The sequence below is a fragment of the Hemitrygon akajei genome, chromosome 3 (assembly GCF_048418815.1).
Source record: "Hemitrygon akajei chromosome 3, sHemAka1.3, whole genome shotgun sequence".
NCBI lineage: Eukaryota > Metazoa > Chordata > Chondrichthyes > Myliobatiformes > Dasyatidae > Hemitrygon > Hemitrygon akajei.
This window is the reverse complement of record NC_133126.1, coordinates 62,814,272-62,827,864: the sequence shown is the minus strand read 5'-3', so window position 1 is coordinate 62,827,864 and position 13,593 is coordinate 62,814,272. Positions and strand designations below refer to the sequence as shown.

General features: G+C 37.7%; 1 protein-coding gene across 7 annotated transcripts in view; it reads right to left on the bottom strand.

Annotated features, from left to right (window-relative positions):
• Nucleotides 1-13,593, bottom strand: part of mipol1 (mirror-image polydactyly 1) — a 308,039-nt gene that overhangs the window by 41,668 nt on the left and 252,778 nt on the right. For all 7 annotated transcript variants that reach the window (XM_073039992.1, XM_073039997.1, XM_073039996.1 and 4 more), the window contains one exon: nt 10,892-10,986. In XM_073039992.1, the coding sequence (XP_072896093.1) occupies nt 10,892-10,986 (95 nt within the window). The remainder of the gene's footprint in view (nt 1-10,891; nt 10,987-13,593) is intronic.

Sequence of the window (13,593 nt, the reverse complement as noted above, 5' to 3'; positions counted from 1 at the left end):
TTCAGGGAGTCACTCAAGGGGGGCAGGGAGAGAAGAGAAATGTAGTGGTAATTGGGGATAGTATAGTCAGGGCAGTAGACAGAGTTCTCTATCATGAGGATAGAATGTCCTGAAGGCTGTGGTGCTTGCCTGGTGCATAGGCTCAGAACATCTTATCTGACTGACATTTGCAGTGGGAGAGGCAAGGTCCAGTTGTCGTGGTCCATGTGGGTACCAAAGACATAGGCAGAACAAAGTAAAGAGGCTCTTCTGAGGGAATTTGAGCAGCTAGGGCCTAAATTGAAAAGTAGAACCAAAAAGGTAGTAATCTCTGGATTACAATCTGAGCCATGTGCAAATTGGCATAGGGCCAAGAGATTAGAGTGTTAAATGCATGGCTCAAGGATTGATGTGGGAGCAGTGGGTTTGAATTCATGGGAAATTGGCACCAGTATTGGGGAAGGAGGGAGCTGTTCCAATGGGACAGGCTCCACCTGAACCGTGGCGAGACCTGGATCCTAGCGAGTTGCATAACTAAGGCTGTGGATAGGGCTTTAAACTAAATAGTGGGGAGGTGGGTTCAACAGATTGGAGAAGTATGGATAAAGTAAAAAGGTAAAGTGTGGATAAAGATAAAATTAAAGCAAAAGATAAAAAAGAGAAAAGAAAGAGTGGAGTGAAGTAAAGTCAAGTGCAAAAGAGAAAAAGATTACAAGATTTTAAAAGCACAATGAGTGTAAGGGCACTTTATTTGAATGCCCATAGTATTCAAAATAAGGAAGGCAGGAAGGTAAGGGAGGTGGGATAGCACTCTTAATTAAAGATGAAATCAGGGTGATAGTGAGAGACGATACAAGATCTAAGGAGCAGAATGCCAAATCCATTTGGGTGGAGATTAGGAACAGTAAAGGGAAAAAAACACCAGTGGGAGTTGTCTATTGGCCACCGAGTAATAACATCACAGTGACAAAGGCAACAAACCAAGAATCTGAGGCACGTCAGAATGGAACAGCAGTTATCATGGGGGACTTTAAACTTGCATATAAATTGGATGAATCAAGTTGGTCGAGGCAGTCTTAAGGAAGACTTCATAGAATGCATCAGTAATGGCTTTCTTTGACAGCATGTTACTGATTCAACAAGGGAATTTGCTATCTTAGATCTGGTCCTGTGCAATAAGACAGGTAAAATTAGTGATTTTGTAGTTAGGGATCCTCTTGGAAAGAGTGATAACACTGAGTTTCTCATGGAGGGTGCAATAGTTTGATCTAAAACCAGTATATTATGCCTAAAAAACAATAGAGACTACAATGGGATGAGAGAGGATTTGGCTTGTGTAGACTGGGAACACAGGCTAAATAGTGGGATGGTTGAGGAACAGTGGGTGATTTTCAAAGAGATTTTTCATGGTGCTCAACAAAAGTATATTCCAGTTAAAAGCAGACACAGTAAGGGTGGGGAGAGCCAGCCTTGGATAACTGAGGAAATAAAAAAAAAGGCATCAAACTAAAAGCTCATGTGTACAAAGTTGCCAAGAGTAGTGGGAAACTGGAAGATTAGGAATTTTTTTAAAAAAGCAACAAAGTACCACTAAGCCAGCAATAAAGAAAGGGAAGCTAGCTTATGAAAATAAACTAGCACAAAATATAAAAATGGATAGTAAAAGTTTTTATAATTATATAAAACGGAAAAGGATGGCTAAAGTGAACATAGGTCCCTTGGAGGACAAGAAGGGGGAATTGATATTGGGTAATGAGGAAATGGCCAAGGCTTTGAATGACTATTTTGTGTTGGTCTTCATGGTGGAGGACATGTCTAGCATGCCAAAGAGAGATATTATGGATGCAATGCGAGTAAGGACCTCGATACAATAGCTATCATTAAAGAATCAGTGCTGAGCAAACTTGCGGGCCTGAAGACAGATAAGTCCCCTGGTCCTGATGGAATGCATCCCAGGGTACTGCAAGAAATGGCAGAAGTTATAGTAGAGGCTTTGGTGATAATTCACCAAAATTCTCTGGACTCTGGGTAGATCCTGGCGAATTGGCAGACAGTGAAAGTCACACAACTGTTCAAAAAAGGATATGGGCAAAAGGCAGGTAACTGTAGTCCAGTTAGTTTAATATCTGTAGTTGGGAAAATGCTTGAAGCTATCATTAAAGAAGAAATAGTGAGGCATCTAGAAATAAATGGATCCATCAGGCAGACGAGGCATGGATTCAGCAAAGGAAGGTCCTGTTTGACAAACTTACTGGAGTTCTTTGAGAATATAATGAACGCAGTGGATAGAGGGGAACAGATGGACATCACTTACTTGGATTTCCAAAAGGTGTTCGATAAGGTGCCGCATAAGACTTACCCATTAGGTTAGGATGCATTGAGTTGGGAGTGATGTATTAGTACGGATAGAGGATTGGTTAGCTAATAGAAAGCAGAGAGTTGGATATACGGGTGTTACTCTGGTTGGCAATCAGCGTGAGTGGTGTGCCACAGGGATCGGTGCTGGACCTGCAACTGTTCACGATATACATTAGGTTGGGACCACGTGAAGTGTATCTGGGTTTGCTGATCACACGAAAATGAGTGGAAAAACTAATTGTGCAGAAGATATGGTGAGTCTGCAGAGAGATATAGATAGGTTATGTCAAGTGGAGTACAATGGTAAAAAATTGCAGCATACTGCTGTGCAGAGGGATTTGGGAGTGCTTGTGCATGAATCACAAAAGGTTGGTTTGCAGGTGCAACAGGCTATCAAGAAGGCAAATGGAATGTTGGCCTTCATTGTTAGAGGGATTGAATTTAAGAGCAGGGAGGTTATGCTGCAACTGTACAGGGAACTGGTAAGGCTGCACCTAGAGTACTGTGTGCAGTGTTGGTCTCCTTACTCGAGGAAGGATATACTAGCTTTGGAGGTGGTGCAGAAGAGTTTCACCAGGTTGATTCCAGAGATGAGGGGATTAGACTATGAGGAGAGATTGAGTCACCTGGGACTGTACTTGCTGGAATTCAGAAGAATGAGAGGAGATCTGATAGAAGCATGTAAAATTATGAAAGGGATAGATAAGGCAGAGGCAGGAAAGTTGTTTCCACTTGTAGGTGAGACTAGAACTAGGGGACATAGCCTCAAGATTTGGGGGAGTAGATTTAGGATGGAGATGAGGAGGAACTGCTTTTTCCAGAGAGTGGTGAATCTGTGGAATTCTCTGCCCAATGAAGCAGTGGAGGCTACTCAGTAAATACATTTAAGGTTGGATATATTTTTGTATTGTAGGGGAATTTAAGGGTTATGGGGAAAAGGCAGGTCGGTGGAGGTGAGTCCATAGCCAGATCAGCCATGATCTTATTGAATGGCGGGGCAGGCTTGACGGGCCAGATGGCCTACTCCTGCTCCTATTTCTTACGTTCTTAAGTACACTGTATAATGTAGGTGGAATGTAATTATCACTGTCAGAGCAGTATAACCAGTGGGAATAGCTTCTAAAAGAAGAAAACAGAGGTTTTCTCTTTAGGAAAGAACATACATCTTAATACACATGATAATGAATAATAGAGGGACCTAGAGGTACAGGCAGGCAGTTCCCTGAAAGTGGAGACACAGGTGGACAGGGTGATGACAAAAGCACTCTTGCATTCATCAGTCAGGGAGCTGGCTGCAAGCAATGGGACATCATTTTACAACTGTACAGGATGCTGGTGAGAGCACACTTGTAAAACGTGTGTAGTTCTGGTTGCCTGGGTATAGGAAGGATGTCATTAAGCTGGAAATGGCGCAGAAAAGGTTCACAAGGATATTACTACAACTGGACAGCTTGAATTATAAGGAGAGACTGGCTAGTCTGGGAATATGTTTCTTGGATGTGATATTAAGAAACAGTTGAGTCCAGCTGATAATTGGAACAGGTATGCAATCTGAGATTATAAAACTAAGGGATCTAGGTTTAAGGTGACAAGAGAAAGATTAAAAAAAAGATCTGCAAAGCAACTTTTCCATCCAGACAGTGGTGGGTATATGGAAAACACCAAAAAATTGTTGCAGAAATCATGTGAAACTCTTTGCACTCTGAGCTTCACAAAGTGTTTGGAATGTGCTGTGGAAAATGTGCTGATTTCCTCCTGAGGACATACCATATTTATAAATAACAAATAAAGCTGGTAATTCCATGTAATATTAAGAAACAGATGAGTCCAGCTGACAATTGGAACAGGTATGCACTCTGCTAATACATCAATAATCATTAAGAAATCAGAATCAGAATTGCAGCCAAGTTAATGTTGTTCACAAATTGGCTACCAAGTTTGTGATGGTGCAACTATGGCCATTTAAAAAATAACATTCTGGTGCTCCTGATTTGTCCTCCTCCACATCGGGGAGACCTGAGGTAAATTGGGGGACTCCTTTGCCGAGCACCTCCGCTCAATCCCCCCCAAAGCAGAATTTTCCAGTGGCCAACCATTTAAATTCCTATTCCCACTCCTGTTCTGACATGTCCATAAAACCATAAGATGTAAGAGCAGAATCAGCCATTCAGCCTATTGAGTCTGCTCCACCATTTCATCATGGCTGATCCCAGATCCCATTCAATCCCATACACCTGCCCTCTCACCCTATTCCTTGATGCCCCAAACTAATCAGGAATCTATCAACTTCCACTTTAAATATACCCACATACTTGGCCTCCATAGCAGTCCATGGCAGAGCATTCCATAGATTCACCAATCTTTGCCTAAAAGAATCCCTCCTTACTCCTGTTCTAAAAGGTTCCCCCTCAATGTTGAGGCTGTGTCCTTTAGTTCTGGATACTTCCACCAGAGGAAACATGTTGGTCCTTGGCCTTCACTTTTGCCACGATGAAGCCATTCTTAGGGTGAAGGAGCAACACCTCATATTCCATCTGGGTAGCCTCCAACATGATGGCATAGACATCAATTTCTTCTTCTAGTAATTTTTTCCCCTTCTTCCATTCCCCACTCTGGCCTCTTACCTCCTTTCCCTGGTGCTCCTCCTCCTTCCCTTTCAGCTATGATGCACTCTCATCTCCTAGCAGATTCCTTTCTTTCCAGATCTTTACGTTTCTCTCCCACCTGGCTTCACCCATCACTTTCTAGCTAGTCATCCTTCCCCCTTCCCTTCCAGTCCTGAAGAAGGGTCTTGGCCCGAAAAGTTGACTGTTTATTCATTAGCATAGATGCTGCCCATCCTGCAGAGTTCCTCCAGAATTTTGTCTGTGTTGCTCTGGACCTCAAGCATCTGTAGAATCTCTTGTGATTCTGATGTTCCACAGGTTGATGTTCAAAATCATTACTTCTTTCTGTTGCCTTTCAATTAGATTGAGAGTGAAATTTAAAAAAATACATTATTGCCTAAATGCGCCTGGTCGGGCTGAGTGAGGAACCATATAAAATTCACATAACTTGGCCTTTGTTTCCTAACTCATTATTTTTAATATTCATCTTTACTCTAAAAGAACATATAAATGACTGGTTAAACCAGCTCCTCGAGTTTTTTTTTAAACATGCAACTAAATAAATCAAGTATTTCTACCAAATATGTCCAACATTTTACACAGGCTGCCCTACCTACTAGTGAACTTCTGACCCAAATTAGCATGGCTGAATTAAAGGCTGTTCAAACATCCTTTATTCCTTAATGAGTTTATCCATTATTTATCTGCACCAAAAGCTTTCAACACCTCCAATAGTTTAGAGGACATGACTTTTCTAACCTTTCCATTATAAGTTAAATAAAAAAAAGATTTATGGCAATAAACTTGCACATTTATTGAATTGATAACTTCTTTACTTGATATGCATATATATTAATCGCATTTTGTAGAAGAATTTTGAAAATCCATCATAGCAAGCAAAACAAGACAAATACAATATCTTTCAGTCTTCAGCACTGTTATTAACCCAATGCCATAAATTATAGGTCAATATATACCTGCAGATTGCACGACAGGTTCTAAAACCAAAATGAAGTATAGGCAAAGCAAACAACTGAATCATATTAAAAAGGGACTTTTTAAGACTTCAACTAAATTATTTTGTGAATTTTCTCTCTTTTCAAAAATGCATCCATAACCCAGTTAAATAATTCAATTAGAATGGCAATTTTAACATTTAACATTTACAATTCTTAACAATAACAATTTTTAAATAATCTCTGAAAGATATGATCTCGGAATAGTATAGACTTATTAGATAGATAGATAGATAGATAGATACTTTATTCATCCCCATGGGGTAATAAGTATAGGCTTTACAGCTTTGTGTTAATTTAGTCCAGATGCTATTGATAATGAATAGCTAAATGAATTTTGTGTCACATCTATTTAGGGTTGTTGTTTGTGGACAAAAGGAAGCACATAGAAAGCAAGACCAGGGATTCCAACGGATTTTTAAAAAAAATAGGCACGAACACTTCAAAAGTGAGCTGAGGTAAATGCTGAACAGATTAGCAGATGCAAAAGTAAGGAGAGCTGGAGGTTAAGCAGTTGGAATTTTAAAATAAACTTGTAGTTGAATCGATTTCTAAGAAGGGACAAAGAAGGAAGTATGGCCAGGAGGAAGATCTGGGAAGGTGGATAGAAAAGAAGACAAATTACTGATCAGAGACAGCCTTACCGGTGTTTGAAACAATAGCTGTATCAAGCAATGTGAGATGGGTAGATAAAGGATGAGTTTGTGCATATGCATTGGGGATTCATACTGAGCAGAGATTGAGAGAGGAGAGGAAAGCATGAAAAGACAGAGAAGGAAACCACTGAAGATACTTGGATGAACTTTTATGGTGTACGGATTGATGCCAGGGATTGAGAATTTTAGGAAAGAACTTATAGATACGTAAAGAATAGGTGCTGAGAAGGATAAGTACAGAAAACCAGGCAGACAGGGTATAATTTAACTTAGCAATGACTGGAGAGGTGATGGAATACAAAGCCATGCAGGAAGGATTCACTTAGAAATAAGGTGTTTGTAAGCCTAGGCTCCACATTGTCCACTAACAAGTAAGCTTCAGTATCAGAGAGCCAGAGAGAGTGAAGTGTATATCTGGGTAATCTAGTTACAGAAGATGCAATAGTGATCTCCCAAAAGAACAATGCAAATTCAAAAAGCTGAATGGTACAAATGCTGAGGTAAGGATCCTGCTGAAGTAACTTGCTGGTTGCAGCTCAAGGTGAGGTCACAATAAACTTCATTAGATGATAACTGACAAGAACTGATCTGCATGGCATGCATTATGTGAGTGAATATGATGAACCTAAGCGAGTCAAGATTTCAAAACGGTTGTTGAAGCTTACAAAACATATCAAGTTGAAGATTGATAATGGCTGCAGACTGCTCTATTATGATTCAGGACAGAGGTTTATAGAATTTTATTAGTATAACTGACAAAAGCATTGCCCCACTGAAGACGTACAGTATTTAGTAGAAATTCTCCATATGTTAGGGCAAATGTTTGCCAATGCATTATGTTTCATGCATGACAACACTTAGTGCTGTATAGCAGTTTCATAGTAGAACTGAATACTAATTGTCAGGTTGTTCTGTAATAAACCACACTGTTTTAGAGTGCCATGGTAGTGTCGTGGTTTGTGTAATGCTATTACAGCTCAGGGTGTTCCGGAGTTCAGAGTTCAATGCTGATGCCATCTGTAAGGACTTTGTACTTTCTTCCCATGACCATGTGGGTTTCCTCTGAGTGCTTTGGTTTCCTCCCACAGTCCAAAGACGTACTGGTTAGTAGGCTACTTAGTCATTGTAATCTGTCCTGTGATAGGGCTAGTGTTAAACAGGTGGGTTGTTGGGTAGAGCAGCTCTTAAATAACCAATTAATTTCCAATTAATAAATAAAATAATAAATAATCAATTAATAAATTAAAATGACATTAAATCAGAGACCAAACTATTTTATTGCAAGCCAGGATCTGTTTCCATGAGTGAATAGGTCATGGAAAAAAAATGAAGAAACATGAAATTAACATGAAAACAGATAACATCAATTGTTGTGGGCACCATGGGACCACTAGAGTCATACTGAGGCTTCAGAGGATGAATAATTTTCACTATGAACACTTGAAGTGGATTCTGTTGAGCTAGCTAAGTAAAACAATTTACAAAACTGGGCTTTTTCTCTTTGTACGTGTAAGGAACAGCACAGTAGCATAGCACTATTACAGTGCCCTTGACAGGGGTAAACAGTCTGCCATTGTCTGTAAAGAGTTTGTACATTCACCCTATTACTGCGCAAGATTCCTCCCACGTTCTACAGACATATGGATTAGTGTGTTAATTGGTCACATGGTGTAAATGAGCAGTATGGTCTTGCTGGGCCAGCAGTTCCTAAACTGTATCTCTTTATAAAAACTAAATGTAGATTATGATAGCTAATGATATTAACTATTAAGGACAAGGGACACTACTCCTTTTAATAAACTTACATCTACGTTAACTTGTGCCCTAAACCTTCCAGTTTAATGATGTCTGTCCTAAAACGGGCAACTAAGTTGTATGCAATACTCCAGGTGCAGTCTCCCCAATGTCTTGTATAGCTTTTGGCTTCTATCCTATCTTGGTCTTTCTGTCAGATTTTGTATAACCCCTCAGAGTCCAGGATTACGTAATCCTTGGAAGAACATGGCTTATCTAAACTCATTTTTTTCATATTAAAATTTATCAAATGCTGCATTTGTGATGCCCCTATAAATAGTGGATTTTTTTTTATTGCTCGTCATCATGCCTATTGAAATCAGTAGGTCAAGGAAAACCAAAATAAGACATTAAAGTAGTAAATCTGACTTGAAAATGTTCAATATATGTGTGCAGAAAACCAGTAGTTAACCCATGCTACTGCTAAATGATCTTACCACTGTATGGTGTAACTGCTTACCCAAATGTACTTTCCTTTCTGTTTTCCTGTGCTTCAGAATATTAAAATTCAGAATACTGTTTTAGAATTGTCATGTTCTTTATGAGAATATTGTGAGAATGTTATGAGAAATTTGTGAGAATATTGACAGTGTCCTCAATAATTATCATGTATTTTACCTTCTACATATTTTAGTCATGCTTATCCATTCCCTTCATTTGAAAATCACCCAGAAAAAGTTCTTTTTGAATGATACCTATCATTATTTCTATTCAATTTCAATTACTTTGTGATCTTCTTGACCTCAGAGCAATAAGTTGGAAATTTTCAATACATGAAAGACAATGCCAGAACTTAAAACACAAATACTTCAAGTCAAGTTTATAGTCATTTAACTACATATATAGAAATGACAAAGTTTCTTCGAATCAGGGTGTAAAGCACATAACACATGATAACTTATGAAGGTACGGACAGAATCTACTACCACACATAAATAAGAAACTAAAGTTCATTAATACTAAATATTGTAAGGTACAGAACAGATTAACCAGTGACACATCGAATACGATGCGGCCAGGAGTTCAGAAACCTAATGGCCTGGGGGAAGAAACTGTTTCTTGTCCTGACCGTTCTTGTTCTTATACATCATAGTCTCTTGTTAAATATTAACTCCATCATACTATTTCCTCACAATGCAACCTTCAAAAATGTTACTCAAATTAAATATCCTGGGCTGGAGGTTGAGGTGAAGAAACAAAATGTGATATATATTTTATCATTATTGAAAAAAGGAAGAGCATTTTTCTTAACATAGCTATAAGGAAGTGCAGAATTTGCTCCCCTGGTTTATTAAACTTTTAGCATAACACTGTTTATAAATTGCTTCTAATGCTCATACTTCAACATTCTGTCACCTTTTTTCTCTCAGAGTTCTTCCTACTTCATGATTATCATTTGTGTTTCAGTTACTTCCCAGCTATTACAGCTCTCTCATACCCAGCTTCCTAAACATTAGAAACCTCAAGATTCAAAACACAAGAGAGTCTGCAGATGCTGGAAACCTTGAGCAACACAGATAAAATGCTGGAGGAACTTAGCAAGATGGGCAGTGTCAATGGAGTTGAGTATACAGTTGGCATTCTGGGCTGAAACCCTTCACCAGGACTGATGCATTCCTGGTTTTTATCTCCCCTCTACTGGCGTCTTCAACTTCCTGGGCAACAAGTTCTGAAATTTCCTTGCTAATCTTCCATTATTATCTCACTTTAATCCTTCTTTATGCCTTTCATTAAACTTTGTTTTATTAAGTTCTTCTGGGACCAAGGTGAAAAACACAGTACACATAGCACATATAGTTACGATCCAACGCATGCAGCCATAAAATAATATATTAGAACAAGTCCCTGAGGGGCATGGCCTAAAGATTGACATGTTGGCATACAGTAAGATGCTACAAGGTGCATGCTTATGTAAGACAGTATAATGCTATTGGTTTTATTATAATAAAACCAACAGTCATACAAATATGTGAAAGAGCAGCAATAAAAGATGAAAAGTGACCAGTGCAGGATGAGAGTGTGTCTGTGAGTTGCAGAGTGGGGGAAATGGCAAGGCATACAGACAGGGTGTATGTGTGTGCTGGGTGGCAGCAGGGTGTTGAGAATTCTAACAGCCTAGGGAAAGAAGCTGTTACCCAGCCTTATAGGTCTGGCACTATTTTATTCTGGTTCCACATGAATGTTGTTTATTCATGTAAACAATATTTAAGATTTTTACTATCATAAGAAGCAATGATGGATGCCTACATGTAACTACTTCATTTAAAAAAAATGCTCAGCATTTGAACTTATTTGTGGATAACGTACAGTACTTTTAAAGTAAAAATGCCTTATGCATTCAAACATTAAATAGTAGCCTTGAATAATGATTGATTGCAAAATAAACTTTGACCAGCTTAGATGCATCCTAAAACAACCATTTAAAATTGAAAACAGATGTTAAATATTGCTCAATCCATTGAAGATAAATTGTGCAGCTTACCTGTAATAAAGCCTAAGTGTCTGAATTTCTTCATCTTGTTTCTTACATTGCTGAAATGCAATATCTCTTTCTTTCTGCATTGATATTAGTTGGGCCTGCAAAATATTACACTTATTTAGTTTCACTGCATCACACACTCATTGATTTATCATTTGGTTGTTTGCTTAAATTCAAAGTGCACATTTGTTGTACTGTATGTTATATAACACTATAAACTGCTACTTTTGCACGCTAAAAGAAACACTAATTGATTTTGTTCTTTACGAATGAACAAGTTTATGCCTATACCAGGAATATTTAAGCTTTGATGCCTGAAGTAGGTTAAAGAATAAAATAGAAATATATGTTTTTAATAAGACCTGGCCTTGAAACTCAAAAAACAGAAATCAAAAATGTATACTGGGAAGCAAAGACCCACTGATTAAACTGATGCCAGTGTCTGTTGGTTGTAAGCTTTCCCTGTGCTGGAAATGATCCCTCTGCAGTTTTTGGAGGCACATTGCTCACACTATGCAACAGTACAGATGAATCTATTTCATAGAGTCACTATTTGAGAAGCACTGTGCCCTCCCCTCTTCAGGTCCTCTAAAAGGATCAGAATTGCCATACAATTAGTGGACATCAAGCTAAGTGCAGCATTTAAACAATAAAGCAATGGAATTCAGAGATAGAAAAATAAACCATGAGTCAATGAGCTATTGAAAGCACTTCAAAAGAGAATAAATACAACAGTGATAAGATTGGGGTCTCCAAGTTTATGGATACAACAAATCAATGAAAAAGACCCTGAAAGTTCAGGAGAAATCACAGAGAACACAAAAAAGTGAAGAAAAACATGGCTTCAAATGTTTGCAACAGCTTACAACAAGAAAATTACATTGACAGCAACATATATTTTAGAAATGTATATGAAAACTCTGACAGATGTCACACTCCAATGACACACTCAATTACAGATGCAAAATAGGGAGAGAATGCTAGGTGTTTCTTGTCAATCTGCAAGATTCTTGAACCAAACAATCAAGCTCTGGGTGACCTCAGTCTGTGTTTGCTTATAGAAATTGGACTGACATTACGGGGCTCTTCCTTAGCAGTAGAATAATTCATGATATGCTATTATAATGTCATTATAAAAATAATGTGCCATCAAATTTACATTATGGTATATAAGAACTCTACTGAATTTGTTCTTTATCATATGTGTGTAAGCTGAGGTATTCTATAAAGCAGCAATGTACTGCAATGTCTGTATCAGTCATGTAAATTCACATGGTTTTTAAGTGAATTCATTCCCCTTTGTTTTCTATGATAATGTGTCCAATATGAAAAAAGAGCACAGACACAATTAAAAATTTGTTGTGTGTTCCAAGGCTGTAGATCTTTGAGACCCTTTCTATTGTCATTTTGTTGGCTACATTGCTATCAAAACTATTCTTTACTTTACTATGGATGGTTTCCTTATTATTTTATTAATTTATACATGAAAATAATAAGTAAGAACTCATTTCCCCTTGACAATATTCAAAATAACTATTTTTCAAATTTAACCAATAGAAAGTGTACTGTGAGAAATTATTAATGTGATTCAGCATGCATAGCTTTTGAAGGATTGAATAAATTTTGCTTAACCAAAGGTATCAGATTCATTTAATTGCCAGCTGTTGAAACAGATGTGTTTAACTACTCTTATGATCAACAGCTGGGAGGGAGGACAACTGGATTTACCAAAACCAACATCAGCTGCCTCCAGTAATTACCCATGTCATAAAGCATAGTTGGTACATGAAGAAAGGGATAGTCAGCTACAACAAAATATGGTTGCAGAGTGTTAAACTATTACAAATAATTTGTTAAGGAAGCTTAACAGACTGACAATCATAAAACTTGTTTTTGTCTCATTTAAAATTTGCCAATTATTTGCAACACATGCAATAAAACTGACTTTTGTTAAAAGTATTATTGATTAGGAATTTAATGAAGATCATTTATTAAATTATTAGTCAGAAGGGAATACAGTGTAAAACAAAAATAAGGATTTATGTCAGAGAACCAATTCCTTAAGTCAATAATATGTAAATGATAAATTAGTGATTTATATTATTTTACTATGATTTTCAGAGATTGGTGATACAAGCTAACAAGCCTGCCCACAGACAAAGGGAAAGACTTAAACTTTGATGTACTGAATGTAAACCAGTATAACTGCAGTAATCTCTTGTTCTTAATCACTATAGCAACCCCAAAAGACTGAATGGCCAGTTGATCACATCACTGTTTTTGCATTTTCTGCAACATTAAATACGGTTTAGAAGGATATTTGCTTCTACTTTCTTTCAACAGTTCTAAAATACTTTGCATAATTTACCCAAAATAAGTTATAAACATGCAATATGAATTAGTGAACACCTCAGTGGTTTGCACTTTGCAAGCTAAATCACAACTCATACCCTTTATGCTACATATTATTACATTACTGGAGTTAAATTGTGTTTCAAATTTTGAGAGTATAGTCTGACAGATGAGCAGGTAACATATTATCATCATATTCATACAAACAAACCCATACAATTCAAGTAATAGCCATCTGAAAGACATCAATGAACCAAATGAGCCAAACATTAGCTCAAGACAATGTTTTTATGAACCAAATAACTTTTAGGACAATCAGGCTTTTCATGATTATTTAACTAAAGACTAGAGGC